At 35.9% G+C, this 20,411-nt stretch overlaps 2 protein-coding genes and 1 gene segment (V, D, J or C); all 3 read left to right on the top strand.

The window, feature by feature from the left end:
- LOC108705958 (immunoglobulin lambda variable 5-39) overlaps positions 1-6,820 on the top strand; it is a 218,055-nt gene extending 211,235 nt beyond the window's left edge. For 8 of the 16 annotated variants that reach the window (XM_041566834.1, XM_041566843.1, XM_041566806.1 and 5 more), the window contains exons 3-4: positions 4,998-5,035; positions 6,065-6,820. In XM_041566834.1, the coding sequence (XP_041422768.1) occupies positions 4,998-5,035; positions 6,065-6,384 (358 nt within the window). In that variant the 3' untranslated portion in view covers positions 6,385-6,820. Of the gene's footprint in view, positions 1-4,558; positions 4,595-4,997; positions 5,036-6,064 lie in introns of all 16 variants that reach the window. The other 8 variants (XM_041566801.1, XM_041566816.1, XM_041566827.1 and 5 more) reach the window with 2 other exon arrangements.
- LOC108695663 overlaps positions 1-10,011 on the top strand; it is a 90,467-nt gene extending 80,456 nt beyond the window's left edge. Inside the window, 2 exon segments of the V gene segment in view lie at positions 8,177-8,214; positions 9,224-10,011. Of these exon segments, the coding sequence occupies positions 8,177-8,214; positions 9,224-9,543 (358 nt within the window).
- XB5865341.S (uncharacterized XB5865341 S homeolog) overlaps positions 1-13,095 on the top strand; it is a 250,518-nt gene extending 237,423 nt beyond the window's left edge. For both annotated transcript variants that reach the window (XM_041566878.1, XM_041566888.1), the window contains exons 3-4: positions 11,331-11,368; positions 12,537-13,095. In XM_041566878.1, coding sequence (XP_041422812.1) covers positions 11,331-11,368; positions 12,537-12,856 — 358 coding nt within the window. In that variant the 3' untranslated portion in view covers positions 12,857-13,095. The remainder of the gene's footprint in view (positions 1-11,330; positions 11,369-12,536) is intronic.
- The last annotated feature ends 7,316 nt before the right edge of the window (positions 13,096-20,411 follow it).

Raw genomic sequence — 20,411 nt, forward strand, 5'->3', positions numbered from 1 at the left:
ACATTATGTAGGGACCTATAGGATCTATTAGGCTCCTATAGAGTATCATTGTATCATTCCCTATAGCTTTTGTTTATTGGGCAAATGCCCTTATCATCATCATCATCATCAAAAAAATGACAGTGAAGTGTAACAGCTATAGCTATAGGCCAAAGGGTGCGGATGCATAGACTGGCTTAAAGGGATTCTGTCCTGATTCATTCTACCATTTTAAAATATTATTCTTGAACCAATAAATTAATTTTTTTAGCTTTAACATTGATGTGTAGGCAGCCATCTCAGATCATTGTGCCTGATCCTGTGAGAGCCAGAACTTCACAATGGAACTGCTCTACATTATTGTTTCTCCTATTCAATGTAACTGGAGGAGTTGAGGTAGGGTTTGGGTGTTTTACTATTGAGTGCTATTTCCACTAGGTGGTAGATTTCAAAATTATATATTTAAAAAAAAAACAGTTTGCTCTTTTGAAAAACAGATTCCGACGCAGGATTCTGCTGGAAGCAGAATCTGCCAGTACAACTGATTCAGGGAGAGAATTCCCCAACGTCACAGATCTCACTGTAAAAGTCCTTTCTGAAAATTAAGATGGTACCTTTCTTCTTATCGGCAGCGCCAGATTTGCAAAAAAGGCGCCCCTAGGCCGGGCGACTCTACCCCAGACGTGCGAGCACTAATCCTGATGCGCAAGCATGCACTACCCTGACGCGCATCACCGGCGCGCATCCCTCCTACCCCAGCTCACAATGAAAACTCACCACTTGTTCCGCTGATTCCCACTGTAACTCCGCTCCGGGTGTCCAGTTGGGTGGCATGCCGCACCTACAAATGAGCCGCCCTAGGCCCGGGCCTTGTGGCCTTGCCACATATCTGGGCCTGCTAGTCTGCCCCTGTGTCTGCTTGAAAAATCTTGTGGTAAATAAAGCAGTGAATTATTTTATTATATTGCCCCCTTATATATTTACAGAGTCATTATATCTCTCCTTAAAGGGATGGTTCACCTTTATGTTAAATTTAATATGTTATAGAATGACCAGTTCTAAACAACTTTTCACTTGGTCTTCTTTTTTTTATAGTTTTTTTTTTTTTTTTTAATTAATTGCTTTTTTTTCTGACTGTTTGCTGCTCTCAAATTGGGGTGACTGACCCATCTACAAAACAAATGATCTGTAAAGCTAAACATTGTATGTATTGTTATTGCTACTTTTATTACTCATCTTTCTATTCGGGCTCTCTCCTATTCATATTCCAGTCTCTTATTCAAATCAATGCATAGTTGCTAGAGTAATTTAAACCCTAGCAACCTGATTGCTGAAATAGCAAACTGCTGAATAAAAAGCGAAATAAGTCAAAAACCACAAATAATAAAAAATGAAAACCAATTGTCTCAGAAAATCACTCTCTACCTTATACTAAAAGGTGAACAACCCCTTTAAGCACCTCTTCTCCATCATAAACAACTGCAGCTTGTCCAGTATTTCTTTATATCCGATATCCTCTTTGAGCACTAGAAACTAAAATGACATACCTCCCAGCATTTAAAAAATAGAACAAAAGACAAAAACATCTGGCACACGTAGCGATATAAAATTTCTCGACCATGTCCGTTTTATGGCCACGTACCCTAAATACCACATCCATTTTACACAATTTGGCAGGTTATGGAATGTGGAAACACATTTCTGGGGGTTTTGGTGTCAGGTTTTTCTTGTTATTACAGTTTTGCTACTGAATTGCCCTTTAAGTAGCAAGTCACAGTTTCTCCAAGAGATCTGCTTATCTTTTTTTTTTTTTATCAATTCTTTATTTTTGGAATTATCAGAAGAAAAGTAGAGGAAGGAGGAGTTACAGAAAGAAAAGGGAGAGGGGGAGGGTAACAAAATTCCACAACAAACTCACATCTTGTACAAGAATTACAAGAAACAACAAGTTTTTACGCAAAACAGGTCATATGATCCTGCTTATCTTAAATACAAAAGTTTCTAAGTGCAGCTGCCAAGTATTCTAGGCTTTCTGCCAAAAAGCCTCTTCTTTAATTACATTTCAGAAATATTGTATCTTTGTATGGCTGTTCAGTGCAGGAGATCAAAAAGAAAATTGGGACATTTTAATACTAATCCGGGTCTGCAGATTTAGCTGTCAAAATTGGAACTGTCCCACGAAAAATGGGGCATTTAGAGAGGCAGTATATAACAAGCAAACTGTGTAAAGTGGAGAAATTTCCACCTCCCGTTAATCTATTCCCCTTTTAATACAGCGTTAAACCTACAGCCAAGTTTCTTATCTGCAAGGAGTTATATCCCCAAGTTACTTGCCCATTATGAATTTGCCTAAAACAATCTAATTAAAGGGTCACCAGACACAAAAATCTGTATTACAAAAGTCCTTTTCAAATTAAACATGAAATCCAATTTCTATTTTTTATTAAAGCATTCATAGCTGTTGTAAGCTCATTTAAAAATCTCAGCTTTCAAACAAATATTATCTGCATAGAGGTGGGGCAGACAATTACTTTCACTTTCCATTCAGCACTTCCTAGATGTCACTGCTCTCTACATATTCCCCCGTTCTCTTTACCATTTAATTGTGTAGCCAGTGCATGGGGATGGACATCAGGTCCCCCATTCTGGTGCACAAACAAGATTCTGAGATGATACAAGGCTTGCCTTAATAACAGTGTCCACAAAATGGCTGCTGCCTGCTATAATTTTGAAAAACTAGACTGAAGGAAGCAAGATTCAAATAATTTATATAGTGTAATTAAAGTTAATTTTACTTGACTCATGTGATAAAATAGGATTTTGAATAATTTTTTTTGGGTGACGGGTCCCCTTTAAGGGTATAAGTGGCTTACATATTTTTACATCCCATGTGCATGACCTTGCATTTATCTATGTTGAATCTTACCTGTTACTAACCACCCAGATTGCCAGTTTTTCAAGATCCTGCTGCCAAATCCTGTATGGATGTATTGGGCTACATAATTTATCATCTGCAACCCTCTATACATGATCCTTTAGCCATTTTCCTATGCATGTACAGACAACATTACTAAGGGCGAGGTCACATGTGGCGTTTTTACGTTGCTTTTTTAAAAAAACATGCAGCCTATCGTAAATATGCACAAAATGAAGCCCCATTTAAAATAATGGAATACGCACTATAGCAACTCCCACAGGGTGCTTGTGAGCCAACATCCGCCACTGAACACCAGTAAGGAACTCTATGGGATCCGCAGGTTTGGAAATACACTTCACTGACATACACCAAATATTTTCAATATGGCGGCCAAACTCTCGTGAGACGGATTGTGCATATATGTATTTGCGGAGTTGTATGCTGGTGATGTAATTACGTTGCGTATTCACTATCAGTACGGATACATTTTGCATGTAAATTGCTTTTCTGCTTGGCTTTTTTCACAAAAGTTTACTATAATTCTTCTTAGTGGAATTGTGGGGATCGAGGAAAAACAGAAATGGATTTTGGGAAAGAAAAACTACAGGCTGAAAAATGCATATTATCATGTTTGTGTGATTTCATTGGCAACGTAAAAATTCCTCGTTTGACCTCGCTCTTAGACCAACAGACCTTAGCTCAGAAACATTGTAACAAAAGCTTTGGCGAAATCCAAATAGATCAGCTCTTCTGCAACCAGACTGTTCAAACTCTTACTAACCTCATCATAAAAAGCAACCACATTTTTGACATGACCTATCCTTTATAAAGCCATGATAATTACTGTTCATAATGCCATTCTACAGAACATAATCTTGAATGTGATCCCTTAACAAACTTTCAAAAAAGTTGCCCACCACAGATTTGTTTTGTAGTTGCAGACTTGTATCAATTGTTCAAACGTAGGTGGAGAATAATGAAAATGTAGGGAAAAACTTAGCTTTCATGAAAAGAGACCAACTTCCATATATCACATTTAATTCTAAGTTCTCCAGTGATAGATCCTCTTTTGGTAGCCTTCCCAGTCAAAAATTGTATCCTCCACCCATGTGTTGCAGAGAAGACACATGCAAGCTAGGTGTCCTTGTGTGTTATGTCTGGGCTGTAGACTGTGACAACGTTTTTGCATGTATCTCTGCCATTGTGGTATATTTTGGAGGTGGAACCCAGCTGACTGTCCTTAGTAAGTACCGTTATAACAATCCTTTTTTTAGACCAATGTTTTTATTTAATTTTTTTAAATTTAAGGTCTTTAAATCAAGAATAGCATGCTCATGTTTACAATTTATTGTAATGTTTTTCATGTACAGACTCCTGTTTTCAGATGTCTCTGTTTATCATTGTCAGTGTGTTAAACAGATTGCTTTGTAGTCCCACCATTTGGTCATGGTGGCTCAAAATAGAGAAAGCCAATTATTTGATTACACTAATTCAGGAAATGCTTATTGTGTTAAAGGATTTAGGCTACTATCATTTGTTCAAAGATGATTTTATAATGATCCAACTGCATAGAAAAAAAAACTGCAACCTGAGTGCCCTTGTATTGCATGTCTGGGCTGTAGTCCATGACAAGGTTTTTGTATGACTCTGTGCTACAGTGGGATATCTTTGGAGGTGGAACCCAGCTGACTGTCCTTAGTAAGTACCTTCATATAAGTCATTTTTTTACACCAAGATTTATTTTAAGGTCTTTAACTAATCTAAGCCAAGATTAACATGCTTATGTTCACTGATTTCAATGTCTGTGGTGTTTCATGTACAGAAATGTTTAATTAATTCTATCTCCTGATGTCTCTGGCATTGTCCATGTATTTCCATCTGCACATAGAGTCCCATTATTTGGCATGACCAAATTTAGAAAACATATCATATCATATTATACCACTAAATCAAAAAGTCATTGATTTAATAGCTCTATATGCTCAAAGACTATTTAGTATGATTCAGTTGCAAAGAAAACACCTGCAAGTTGGGTGCCTTTGTGTATCATGTCTGGGTTGTAGACCTTGACAAGGTTTTTGTATGACTCTGTGCTACAGTGGTATATCTTTGGAGGTGGAACCCAGCTGACTGTCCTTAGTAAGTACAATTCTTTTCTTTAAAGCTATATCTATATACACTTGCCTTTAATATTTTGTTTTTTTACAAGACTAACATGCCCATTTTTTTAATATCTGTAATGTTTCACGTGCAGATGTTTTATTAACTTCTATCTCCTTATTTGTATTTTTTAAGTTAAATCAAATCTGTAACTTTATACCTTCTCTCTGCTTGTTATGTTGTTTTATATAAGAAGGAATATATATTTCACAATGTCTAACTTGTACTTCATGCCATTATTTTCTGACCGTAATGCACGTAAGTAAGCGAGGACTTGTTCTGTACATTATCCAGTTCTTTTGTAGAATATTTAACTCTGCACCTGAAGTTACTATGCACCTGAAATCTATAGAGAGAGGGTTCTTAGCTATAATTCATTCTCTAACAATAGCTTGATTTTCTGTAATACTTTTCCTACTGCCACAGTCCACACTGTGCAAACCTGTCTCTAAGGTTAGAAACTTGTAACTACTGGGTATAGCCTACAAATAAGGGAGTAAAAATCTGTCTTCTTTTGCACATTTGATGTAAATATGCCTTGCCGTTAGGTTTATAGCAGGTAGTTATTAAAGTATTTCAATGAAATAAATAATAATGTATTGTATTGTAATTTAATAATGTATAATAATGTATGACATTCTGTTTTATTTTGTTCTCAACCCTTTTTTTTATATTTGAATCTCACTATATTCCCCAAAACAATTGTATGATAACTGATATCAATGACCCACACTTGGCTAACTGTTGTGTATCATCATAAATAAAATTTAACACTACAACTTTTCTGTAAATGAAAACAGGCCAAGTAGAAATGACATAAATATTAATATTAAAGCATCTTCTTTTCAATCAGCTCAAATTCCTTAGTCTTTTTTTTGATCAGCTAAGACAATATTTTTACAATTAGTAAAGTAGAAACCTTAAATATGTAGAAGTCCATTCATTTAAAGTTTTTACATATTATAATCTTAATATTTCTCATTGTGTGTCTTTGTGTTCCTCCAACAGCAGGTGACGTGAAAGCCCCTTCAGTGTCCATCTTTCCTCCCTCCGTGGAAGAAATAGCCACCAAAAAGGCAACAGTGGTCTGCAGTCTGAGTGATTTCACCCCCAGAGGTGCCACAGTGAAGTGGCTGGTGGATGGGAAAGATCAGACTGACAGTGTTCAGTCCTCAGGGCTCAGCAAACAGAGTGACAACCTGTATATGGAGAGCAGTTATCTGTCCCTGACAGCAGATCAATGGCTCAGACATGAAACCTATTCTTGCAAAGTCTCCCATCAAGGCAAGGAAATAATCCAGACGCTGAAGAGATCCGAATGTGTATAACTCTCCAACAACCCATCGCTGTCTATTCCTATAGGGCCTTTTTGTTACTTTTAAGCCATAAAGGGAACTTATTGCATATAAAAATCTTTGTGCATGTTTAATAAAATTATTGTCCTAAGTGTTTCAATCCATTCAGTAATTGATGTTATTTTAGTAATACAACATGAGAACATCTACATTTATTCAACAGCAAGATTTTTATGGATATGTCAGTTCCCTTTAAACCTAATCCACAGGCAGTGCTGCAGAAGTTTGAAATTATGTTCTGTTCCATGTGTTTCAGCAAAATACTCATTTTGTTCTTCAACCTTCTGTATTTACTCCTTGTTTCATTCTGTAGAATTTTGCTTCTTAAAGCAATGCATTTTAATGTCACTTGTTTTACTTGTAACTCTATATCTATATTAATCCTTCAATAAAAAATCTGTTTATCAAATCTCTTTGTTTTTTCTATAAGTAGACTAAGGGGCAGATTTATCGAAGTGTGAAATGAGTAAAATTCTGCCACTCTCTATTCATTCCTATAAGATAAGATTAGAGGGGTATTTATCAAAATTCTAACTTTTACCCATTATAAAAAGTCAAAAAAGTGTCAAGTTGATTCTCCAGCTGTCATTTAACTATATATTAAACACATTATATCATATAATCATTAGAGTATATATTACCGTGTCATATTCACTTTAGTCATTCCTATGGGATTTTTACAGGTGAATTTATTAAATGGTCAGTTCTAACTGATAAATGTCAATTGATAAAGTGTTCAATTTGATCCTCCGGCTGTCATTTAGCTATATATTCATCAGTATATGTGTCAGCTAATTGCCTTCCCCTGGATCAATAGATGAGTCTGAATTTAATGGACAGGTGTCATGAATTTAATGTGCAAATGTCTCCTCAATCCAATTCATATTTACTGGCCAATCAAATGATTAGTAGAACTGGGTTTAACTGAAAATGTAATAGTATAGAAAGCACAGTCAAGCTCTTCTATATCTCCAGTTTTAGAAAATTCTGCTATTAAAGTTATCAGCACCAGTTTTTGGGGTTAAAAGGCTCTCACTTTGCCTAATGGCAAAAGTGTCCATGAGCCAAGGATTAACATTATGGACTTGTGCTCCCAATAAAAGTTGTTACTAAGCAATACAAACAACATATCCCAAGTGGCTTAATTAAAATAATTATTTCCTTATGAGATGAAAAGGAAATTATTTTCAGAATAGATGACTGTCTAGAACTGTACAAATGTAGAACTGTATGATATGGTTTAGAAACATACGTTGGCGCTAATGACAGCTACTTAATGGAATCTAATAATTACATATGGAACATTGTTGGTGTTCTTGTTAGTGATTTAATATCAACATTATAGTTGAATAAATGAATACAGGCTCCATGTCCCTCAGGCACCAAAACACAGACTGTATGTTCTAATGGGACAGAATATTTGCAGTTTGTTGGGGATCTTCTGGATTGTCAAATGCAACAATAAAAACCGATGAGGCTTGTGTATATCCTGAGTCAGTAAGAGGATCTTACAAAATGCATGAACTCAGCCACATTAACTTGATTGAATTGGTTCTATTTCTAAAAATACGTTTTTAATCTTCTCCTCAATATCTAACCACCCACAATACATGAGTAGATTGTTAAAGACCTTGTATATTAATTCATGTGTGTTGATTACATAGCAAAAGGCTCTGAGCGGTATACACAGAAGACACCTGCAAACCCTTTTGCATGATCACACGTGTTGCAGACTTGGTTTTTGCATTGGTCTGTACCACTGTGTGTTTATATTCGGTGGTGGAACCCAGCTGACCGTCCTCAGTAAGTAAAATTAATTCTTCCCTTTTAATGTTAAATTCTAAATCAAATTCCACTTAGGTATTTTTCTCTTTTCAAGTGACTGTATAATGACAGTGTAATATATATACATAAAAAACTTTAATATTCCCACTGTGCTGCCTCTATAGCTCACTTATAGCGATGTGATTGTATGGTACTTTGAAACAAATAGTGATCATAATATACTGTAAAGGTGTGTGTAATATACAAGATTCATTTTATCAAATGTATTTGACAGTATGTAACTAGGACAGCCACCAGAGAAGGGGGACTTGGGGATAAACAATATTTAGTGTTATTAAATATTAAATGCATTAGTATGTTCTGGTTTCCTATACTCTTACTTTTCTAGATTGACCTGTTGGTAGTTTACAACCTGTACTTTAGGGATTCTTGCTGAACAGTATAGGGAGTGCATCTGAAAAATTGTCCAACTTCCATTGTCTTGATAAGGTTTGCCTTTTCCTTTATTTAATGTGGGATATAAGTAGTTTACATAGTTTTCAGATTTGCAACTTTAGCCTTTAAAAGCCTTTATCCTTTTGGAAAAATTGCAAAACAGAAATGTTAATATTCAAAGCACATATTTTTTAATTGCCTGTGTCGCTTTTTATGCACAGAAACTGAAGAAGACGTCATTTAGGTTTGTTCCTATATATATATACTGTAGACCAGTGCTACTGACAGGAATGAAATTGCTCTGTTTTTATATAAATCCAATATAATAATTACTAGTCCAAATTGTCCAGTTTACCCCAGTGTGTGGTGTAAATAAGTACATTACAGTTTTTAAAGTATCCTTCTAAAGTACCCTTTGTACTTTGTTGTTGTTGTCACTCTCTTACACTTTGTACTCTGAAAAGTCACAATTAATCCTGAACCTGCATTGCAGGAAGCTGTTTCAAGACATATTTCGCTGCATAATAAAATGCAATAATGTTGCACAAGTAGCAATATGTTTTGTCTTAACATGTTTGTTTTCACCCCACAGCAGGTGACGTGAAAGCCCCTTCAGTGTCCATCTTTGCTCCCTCCGAGGAAGAAATAGCCACCAAAAAGGCAACAGTGGTCTGCAGTCTGAGTGATTTCACCCCCAGAGGTGCCACAGTGAAGTGGCTGGTGGATGGGAAAGAAAAGACTGACAGTGTTCAGTCCTCAGGGCTCAGCAAACAGAGTGACAACCTGTATATGGAGAGCAGTTATCTGTCCCTGACTGCAGATCAATGGCTCAAACATGAAACCTATTCCTGCAAAGTCTCCCATCAGGGCAAGGAAATAATCCAGACGCTGAAAAGATCAGACTGTTCATAACTCTCCAACAACCCACCACTGTCTATTCCTTTTTGCCACTTTTTATCCATAAAGGGAACTTATTGCATATAAAAGAACTTGTGCATGTGTAATAAAATTATAGTCCTAAGTGTTTCTAACCATTCAGTAATTGATGTGATTTTAGTCAAACAACATGAGAACATCTACATTTATTGAACAGCAAGATTTATATGGAAATGCCAGTTCCTTTTAAACCTGTGAAGCGCTGCAGAAGTTTGAAATGAAAAATTAAGTTGATATACACTTTGGTGTTATGTTTTAGAACATGTGATTCAGCAATGTACTAATTTTGTTCCTTGATCTTCTGTATTCACTTCTTTATTTCAGTAGAATTATGCTTCTTAAAGCAATGCTTTACATTTTAATGTCACAGTGTTAGGACCCTCCTGTTCTACTTGTAACTCTTATGTCTATATTAATCCTTCAATAAAAAATCTGTTTATCAAACCTCTTTGTTTTTTCTATGTGTAGACTAAAGTGAGAAATTAGTAAAATTCTGCCACTCTCTGTTCATTCCTATGGGAATTTTAGAGGTGAATTTTATACATTATAAAATGTTTGATTCTCAAACTGTCATTTAACTATATACTATATTAAACACATCATAGCATATATTCATTAAGGTATATATTACAGTGTCATATTCACTGTGCACACACGTAAAATGAGATAACATTATTTGCACTTATTATGGGGAAATATACAGAAAAAGAAGCTTCGTCCTGTACCACTGTGTACAAGATAAAGATAACACACACTTATTATTATTATCAATTGTTATTATTGCCTCCCTAAGTTCTTTGGTGGTAAAGGAGGGATATGGGACACTTCCAGTGATTAATGATTATTGAATTAATATTATCAAGGGCCCTAAGTTAGGGCAATAATACTTATAGGATGCAGTATTTTAGTCTGCATATTCTATGAGCATGAGTATGAATGAAGGAGCGGTTAATGCACTAAATAAGGATTGTATTTTTCCACACTTCTGTACTTATGGCCTCGTTTGACTTTATTGAATGTCATGCTACTCAGTTTGTGAAAAAATCTGTATTTCTTCAGAACCAGTACATACAGCACAAATGCTATAACATTGTTTATAATACAGCGCCTCATATTTTAAATCAGATCACCAGCTCAAGCAGGATCAATTTAAAGGAGAAGCAAATGTACAATCAGTGGGGTTGGGGTGCCAAGTTCTGCACTGCATGTGTGCTCACTTAAACCTGACAAGGGACAATAGCATTACTTTTTACCCCCAGTCTGGGGTAAAAGGTAAGGGACTAGAATCACTGGGGGGGGGGCTTAGCACTGGTATCTGTAGTGGAAATGGTATTTTTATTTAGCAGGTATGTTTTCTTGTAGTGTCCCATATAGAGGTGAGTTGTGATGATCTGCTTGTTCGTTTCCAGCAAGGCACACAAAATGAGGACATTTTTAAGCTTGCTTTTCTGCCTTATTGTCTTCAGGTTCAACTACATGAGGGAAGTACTGCCATAAACTTCATGGGACAGCTGTGGGGGCCCACCAACAAAATATTTGCCCTGGCCCCACTGGTACCATAAAGCAGTTCTGATCTCAAACAGTCCACAAGAAGTAGATACCTATATAACTGTTAAATAAAGGTAAATTGCCCCTCTGTGCGAGATACTTTTATAAAATAAGGATCCACCAAAAGACCTTCTAGAATGTTTCACTCTAACAGATACCCAAGGTCACCCATGCTAGAATACTCTGTAGTTTTTGTACAGGTCTCTATCACTGTGGTGGATTTTTGGAGGAGGAACGCAACTCACAGTTATCAGTAAGTACCTATTCTTTCATGAAATGTTCAATAATGTTCTGTGACTGTTGTTTGTCTCTTGGTTTCAATGTTATACATATCATTGTAAAATGCTTTCTTTCTTTTTTGTTTTTCTTGACTCAAGTATCTTCATAACTAAATTAACAAAAATATTATTTCTGTACTTAGTATATAACCAGATATAAATATAGACTAACATTCTTCAAATCCCTATACACATGCATCCCACCATTCTTTCTCCATCATCTACAGACTGATCCTACAACATTTCCATAATACACTTTTTATTGTAGTCTGGTAAGACTATATATGTATATATATCCCACATGGCTATTCAGTTTGTTTCTGAGAAAACTGGATTAACTCTATCTGCGTGTAGCTACCATGCATTTCTTCTTTAAGAAAATTTTTTTTTTTAAAAAAAAATCAGCTAAACTAGTTGTTATACAAGTTAATTAATTGAACTACTTGTGCCTCTTTTGACAAAAATTAAGAGTTTATTAGTCCTCCCAAAGTAAGCCCATGCAGTAAGGTTTTAATGCAATAATTCTTAGAACTTCCGTGGATGTCAGCATTTAGTAGAACACATTGCTGCCTTGTTGTACTGAGCATTGTGTTCATGTGGCATTGTTAGTAGTTGGAAGTTACACAATTCACTGCTCTTACTGCACATGTCACAGGAAAAAAAAACATTAATCAGTTAATCAGTTTGTGGCTGTTCTTGTTTGTTTGCTTTTGTTCATTTAGTTGCAGATAAATATTTATAGTAGATTTCATATTTTTGCCATTCTCCATTCTTCTACGTAAAGTTGTTGTTCTTAATAGATATAACCACTACCTAGCAGCTTTGTTAAATAGCAATTCTTCTTGGACCATGAGGATTTGTGCAATTCAATTAAAAAGAAGGACTTTAGTGATAGAATTCAGTGTACGTATAAGAGCACAGCATGGTTTTAAGATTGTTCCTTCTATCACTATATGTATGTAGCACTTCCCCATTTAAGTTAAAAAGATATTATACTGTCACACAAACCTAAACAAGTGTTATTTGTTAAATATTGTGGAAGGAAAGTTTTTTTTTCCTTTCTTACGATTGTCTATTGTAGCTCACTCTCCTGTTGTTATTTTTTTGGTATCTGTACTCATTGCCTTTTCTGGTCTCTAACAGCAGGTGACGTGAAAGCCCCTTCAGTGTCCATCTTTGCTCCCTCCGAGGAAGAAATAGCCACCAAAAAGGCAACAGTGGTCTGCAGTCTGAGTGATTTCACCCCCAGAGGTGCCACAGTGAAGTGGCTGGTGGATGGGAAAGAACAGACTGACAGTGTTCAGTCCTCAGGGCTCAGCAAACAGAGTGACAACCTGTATATGGAGAGCAGTTATCTGTCCCTGACTGCAGATCAATGGCTCAGACATGAAACCTATTCCTGCAAAGTGTCTCATCAGGGCAAGGAAATAATCCAGACGCTGAAGAGATCTGAATGTGTATAACTCTCTGTCAATCTTGTCTAATCTTCAGTGCTACATAAGCCTTTCAGGATTCGTTTACAGATATATAACAGGCTTAGAAATGTTATTTTCTTTCTGATTGCTATATATTAAAAATTCTTTAATGTTTGCCCAGTCCTAAAACTATTGCTTAGAGTAAAGATTTCATGCATGCATCTTCCATTTTTTTCTTTTCACGTCTTTGTCCATCTAAATCATTCAATAAATGAATTGTACCTTTATCTTGTCTCTGGTATTTATCTTAGTTTTCGATGACCAGTATTGTACATAAATTCTTCATGAATGGTTCAGGCCTTGTGTGACATAATATGAGTGAATTATGGAACATCACATAATAAATGGAATAATCCAAATATACATAACATGAATGCCACAGACGGACTCCGTCATTCCTAGAAATATACTGACATGAGTAAACTTATACTTTAAACACAACCTTCTTTTCCACTTTCACATATACTGCATATTTTTGTTTATATATTTTTATTACATTATAACATTCTTCAAACCTCAGCTCTTACCCACACATACAGTTTATATTAGTCTGATATTGTAAAGTTTTTATTAGTGCCATATCAATCCAATTCCACAGACACATTGAGGCACTACTTATTCTACCCTCATGGTGGTAAGAAGCCTTAGCCTGGGCCTGTCACATGTCCAGAACTTATAGATATTTTCGCATGGGATAGATTTTATATAATAATTAGTCATTTAGTAAAGTATTACAGGATTCTAAGACCATATGTATAATGGATCAATAGCTTGGTTAAAAACTTTTCTGTATCAAAGGGGCTTGGTGTTGAAGGAGAGAAAGTCCTTAAGTCCTTAATTCTTTGGGTCTTCTTTTAAGTCAGTTGGAAAAGCATTGCAGAATACACTAAAGCTTCTTGTGTAGCTAAAGATGGCAATACAAAATCCAAAGTAGAAAAAAGCTAATGCATTGTTGGCATGGATAGCAAATTAAGTTTGCTTCAACAGTGCTGGTGACAGGAACACAATTATAAAATATTTTGGAAAATAAATCTACTTCTGATTCTGCTTAGAATACCAGTGAATAAGGCTACTGATGAAAGCAATCATCTCAGCCCCAAACAGTTTGCTCTCCAAAGAGTTTGTAGGTGTAATGTAAAACCTAGGAGGTGTCAGAGAGCAGCAGTATAGGCAAGGTGGCTAATTCTGTTTATTATCGATTACCAGGCAACAGTTTTTTCTTACTTAATTGACTCAAAGAGCTTTATATTTATGGAGATGACTGAATTCTGTTTGATTTGGGGGAGATAGTTGTTTAGGAGATTCCTTCATTAGCAGGATCCTTTCTGAAGAGGGTGTAGTAGTATTGTGTACAGTCCACAGGACTTAGTTTTACCCCACCTTTACATTCTTTAGAAGCAAAGTATTAATAAGAATACTTCAACCCATATTAATTAGTTAATTAGTATCCATAAAGTGACTAGCAATTTCTATGTTATACACAAACATAAACTATCGCTGTGTGTCCAAGTAATAAAATACCCTACAGCAGTGGTTCCCAAACTGCTGAGCTGTCCCCCTCACCGGGGGAGCTTGGAGCAGTGATTGGGGGCAATTCTTGTAACTATGGCTAAATGATGGATACTACAATATTTTCCTATAGATAGAAGGACCCTGACTAAAGATTAGACCTTGAAGTTTGACACCCATCACCCTACATATTGTGCCAAAAGCAATGGGATGGCCCTGCAGAACTTTGAAACCAGGGTATTCATTTGGTTGGTGCAGATAATGCAACTTAGTTATAGTTTTTGTACAGCCCTATATCACTGTGTAGAGAAAGAACCACCTAAGCCTCCTTAGTAAGTGCATACAACATGATAAGGTCTTCGTATTACAACACATTATACTGCATAATTTGGATTATTTCATTTTGACTTATGCACTGATTTTATTTTTAATATCTCTCTCTGTATATATTTGTTCCGAAAGTACCTTTCACAATCCGTGACAGGTGCTCTGGTCAAATGTAGTATACAACCTTCAGAATGGACCAACACTCGAGAAAGATTTCTGGAGTGCTGGTCCATGCTGGTCCATTCTGAAGGATATATATATATATATATATATATATTTATTTTTTTGAATATATAAACTCAAACAGACATTTATTCCGTATGAATGTACACTAGTACTGCAATTTCCTTGAAGTTTATGACAAATGCCTTTGCTGAGAGCATCAGAATGCAGCAGGTCCCAGTCATATGTGAGAGGATAGTAAAGAAATATTTTGTGTGCCTTATCTGCTATGTTTTTTCTCTCTATTAAAAATGAAATACATTGGAGTTAAACCTTGTAAATTAGGAATACATTCCATTTAAGAGGCAAAACATAAATCAGTCCTGAATTTCAAATCGCAGAATATTTATAAACTTCTTGACCTCGTAGAAGAGCTATACTTATTAATTTTTTTAATACTTTGAAAGTTTATATATATATATATATATATATATATATATATATATTTATATTGCAACATCTGATGGATTGAATGGCACTTCCAGCCAATTTTGCATAGCATGCTTATTATTACAAATAAATACAGTAATACATAATACCATGGTATTTTCTACCACTTTGCTCTGGTAAAACTCCTTAAATATAACTGTCTGGGCAAAGCACTTTGCTAATCCTCCTCTGCAGCAAAATACCTATGCACTTATTCCGAGTTTTGATACTTTCTGTCTCCTCTTTTTAAAAGATTGTAAGCTTTTTGGGGCAGGCACCTTATTGCCACTGTGCATTGAAACTCCTAACACTATTTGTTCTCACTGTCTAATTAATAACTATATCCCTCTTTGTATATATTCCTTGTAAAACCATGTGTTTATTTGTGGTGCTCTATAATTAAAAGCAATATATTTATACCTGTTGATTATATCCTATATAATGCTCCTCTTCTGAGAGCCACCACCTCCACCACCATACGGGTCATCTGCAATTTTTCCTGTGTCATGGGTCACACACAAAACTGCCCATCACTTCTGATCCCTCTTTATACTTGCATTACCTCTTATAGAGGAAACAGACCCAGGCCCCCCAGCAGCCACAGGGTCTGCTTCATCTATAGTTAAACCAGTGCCCATCTCTGACAATATTACAGTGTTTATACTTTTTATATGACCAGCAGTATATTCAATATTAATTGTAGTGTTATCACCTCCTTTTTTGTAAATGCCAGCCTTACTATAGTTTGATGTTATTTCTCTATGAATAACATTGGCAAAAAGCACCATTTTTACCTGCCCTATGAGTTGGTTATTGTAACCATTGCACAAGATTTTACATCCACATTGGGTCTTCTCCCCCCCATCCCTTGTTCTGTCACAATGTACAAGATTTTAATTTCTTTATCTACACAAATTATTCTGTCTGTTTAGCCTGTCATGCCTTTCCATTAGTATAGTCAGTATACTAATATGTTGTGTTCTGTAGCTCCTTTAACAAAATCAAATTCACAGGCCCAGTGAACCAGTAAACTTGCAATAGTTATACTGAATCTCCCAGCACCCCCAGCATTCTGACCCCCAGCTTGTTACTGTATGTTGCCATAACTTATAAATTGCCTCATATTTGATGTAGTGATGAGTAATTACATTGAAACCTGTAATATAAAAAACGAGCATTTTCCTTAGCATGTTTTAAAATATGAAATAATGAATAGGTTCCATTCTTTCATCGCCTACTATGTTTTCATAGGTAAGAAATAGAATGTACTAAGTACCAATGTCTTAGTGGGCACTGCAAGGGTTAAGTCTTTGCAAGAACTGTACAGTGCCTCACCCTCTTCTTCCCCTGGGCCCCTGTGGGTGATGACATTGCTGGAGATGCAGGTGCAAGGGGCTCAGGCCCATATCACAGGTGGCGATACATAGTTTCACTACTGTGACATGCACACCCATTTTCTATCCTTAGTCAGTCAAGTATCTCATTTTATGCTACTTTGGAAAGTGCAACGTTTATTTCGTTACTGATACCCCCCAACCGCTTGCAAATATCCCCAACCCATACCACAGATGGGTTTCTAGGAGTATTCATATGTTGCTTAGTAATGACACGACATGCTAGGCTAGATCAACAAATTAACCCATTAAGATACAAAACGAATATCCCTTCATTTCCATTTCCATTTTTGTTTTGGCACTTGTTTTAAGAATCCACTTTCTTTAATATTGTTGCTGTCTGACAATTTAATCATTAGTATTAAAGCCATTACTTAAGATCCGCTAAAGTACAAGGAAGATCAAGGCAAAAAAACAATAATTACAGGTGCTATGACCAAAAAATACTTATAGACAAACACAAGAAGTCCTCTGCACTGCCATTATCAATATATTTAGGACATTGAGACATTTTGTGCCTTAATCTACTAAAAAACAAAACTTGAATTGCTTGTCCATGTATTGCAATATATTTAAGCTTAAACTTACTTGCTTCTTTCAAGGCTAAAACTCCCAAATATGGCTGCCCTTTAACTGGCCCCCACTGGTGAAAGCAGCAAGTAAGTTGCAGGTAAAACTTAGTCCCCATGTATTTGTGTATATATATATATATATATACTGTATATATATATATATATATATATATATATATATATATATATATATATATATATATATATATATATATATATATATAAATATATATATATATATATATAGTGGCTTGCAAGCAACATGTTGCCAACCCCAGTTTAAATGTTGAACTCCTGGCTTGAAGGCAAGTTTTGGTTGTATAAAAACCATGTGTACTGCCAATCAGAGCCTCCTGTAGGCTGCCAGTTCACATAGGGGCTACCAAATAGCCAATCACAGCACTTATTTTATGTCCTCAGGAACATTTGGATGCTTGTGTTGTTCTCCAACTCTTTTTACATTTCAATGTGGCTAATGGGTAATCAGGGTTGCCACCTTTTCTGGAAAAAAAATACCGGCCTTACGATATAGTTATCTTTTTTCCCTATTAATAATGTTGGGATCAATCATGATTTTTACCAGCCAGGCCAGTAAAATACCAGCCAAGTGGCAACCCTATGGGTAATATAAAGTTGGGGACTCCTGCTCTACACAATATCTTCAACAGATCACAAATCTATTGCTTCTTATACAAACTGAACCACTCCATTTGCTTTATCAGATGTATGCTCAGTACAGTTCAGCAGAACTCGCCAATCTATTTATGCTCTTAATGTGCAGTTGTATGTGTGTCTCTGCCAAGGTAAGCAGTATGGCAGCTCAGTGAGTTAATGCCCTAAACAATAATATAAAAAGTGATTCACTGGTTCCAATAAATGCCTTCCGTGCCCTCCAGCTCTGCCTTTGTCCAAAGAAAGGCCTCAATAATCAAGAAGTATAAGTAGAGCCAGGCACTCGCAGGTTAACTGCAGAAAGTGTTTTTTATTTGCACGACATGTTTCGGGCAAAGCCCTTTATCAAGTGAAAACAATAATATAATAAATGGTCTTAAGTTTGCACTCAGACTTGCTATGGGTTACTGAATGAGGGTAATCTTATTCATTTTTACATTACCCCAGTATATTAAACTCCTCACATAATTGAATTAATTAATACAATGTGATCCCCAAAATGTTGCTTACCTATCCATTGGATGTAGCTCCCAGTGACCTTAAAGCTGGTACTTCTATTTGAATTCCAGCCTTGGAGGCAAGTTTTGGTTGCATAAAAGCCATGTATACTGCCAAACAGAATCTCATGTAGGCTACCATTCTACATGGTACAGTATCCGATCATAGCCCATATTTGGCACCCCCTGGAATTTTTTGCATGCTTATGTTGGGGACCCTTGTTTTATAGAGTATAATTTTCATTGGACCCTACTAAAAAGAACTAGAGCAAAAACTACGAAAATTGTAAACCCAACTTCAGTAGAGAAGATGGGAAACTGGAAACTGTGGAATTTTGAAACATTTGGCTCAAATTAAACTTGTGTACTTACCCATTCAAACCTGGTCAGAACCCCCCTTAGCCAATGAACTGGCTACATATTTAGGAAAATAGCTGTGTTCAGCCATATGTTCAAGAATATCTAGGACAACAAATACATATTATTAACCACAAATCTCATCCATGCTGACCATCAAGTTGGGCTTAAGGTATATCTAGAAGTGCAAACCAGCATTATCCCCAATTATTGCCCTAACTAACATTTAGGGGTCCGTTTATTAAAGTGCGGTAAATCTGACTTTAAGTTTCCGCATGTTATCGCTGAGAATATTTTTACGCCAGAATATTCGCAGCGACTAAGTTTACTAAACAGCGATGCGCTCAGAAGTCATTGCGATCACTTGCGGTAACTACGTTAAGGAACGAGCTTACGTTAGCGGTAATTTTAGCGAGTTGCGAATTTTCTGGCGAAAAATTAAGTTTTTGCGAATATTTATGCTATAGAATAGTCTTTTTTTATGGCAGTTATTATGGCAATTTTTACTGTGACATTTATGGCCAGAAATGCATCTTCAAAACTCATAAACTTTATTGACTGATGATTATACCATCCAACAACGTTACCAGAGTAACACCAATAAAACATGTCTGCATCATATAAACCCTTCTGCCAATAGAATCATAGGAAATGATACCAGTCAATCTCTTTGCTTCATAGAAATGCACAGTTTAATGTAGCCAATCACAATGAAACCAAAAAAGTGTAGAGGCTGACGAATCCTTGGACTGTGATGCCGCTGCCAATAATACGACTCTGAGCTGAACTGCTGCTGTTGCAACAGAAGCCAAATCATCCTGTCAGCAATAGCTACAGATCTCTCTCCTGTCAGCAAAGAATGATGGGTAAAAAAAAAAACAGTATTATGGGATATTTCCTGCCCCTTGAGAATTTTCTGGCGAAAAAAATACTTTTACGCCACTACATAGGTGGCGGTAAAAGTTTGCGAATATTCTGGCGTTAATTTTGTCTTTAGCACATTTCGCATTTCGTTAATGTGTACGTAGCGTTATTTTCAGTGAATGCGATAACTGGCGAACAATTGTTCTAGCGCAAGAATATTCGCAAATTTATATTTACCGCATGTTAGTAAACTGGCGATAACATATTTGGCGAAAATTCTGTCTATATATTGTGCGAATATTTTTAACGCACTTTAGTAAACGGACCCCTGTGTCTTTTCCCCTCCCCATCCCACTACTAGTCCATAGTTGTAAGGAACCATTGCCTAAATAACTTATCCCACTGTATTACCCAGAAACTATATTAGCATCTTTGCATGTTGGCATCTGTTCCTTGGATGATAAGAGCAGTGAATACAGTTTATGGATAAGAGGCAAGTAAAATGGAATACAAGTTATGGAGACTTAAATCCACTGTAGTATATAGTAAATACTTTTTTTTTTTTTTTTTTTAATTATTGCAGTACCTATGTAATATTTCATGTAACATTTTAATTTAAAGGGATGGTTCACCTTTATGGTAACTTTTAGTATGTTAGTCTGTTAGTATGTTAGTATGTTATGTTAGAATGGCAGCTTTT

The sequence above is a fragment of the Xenopus laevis genome, chromosome 1L (assembly GCF_017654675.1).
Source record: "Xenopus laevis strain J_2021 chromosome 1L, Xenopus_laevis_v10.1, whole genome shotgun sequence".
Taxonomy (NCBI): Eukaryota; Metazoa; Chordata; class Amphibia; order Anura; family Pipidae; genus Xenopus; species Xenopus laevis.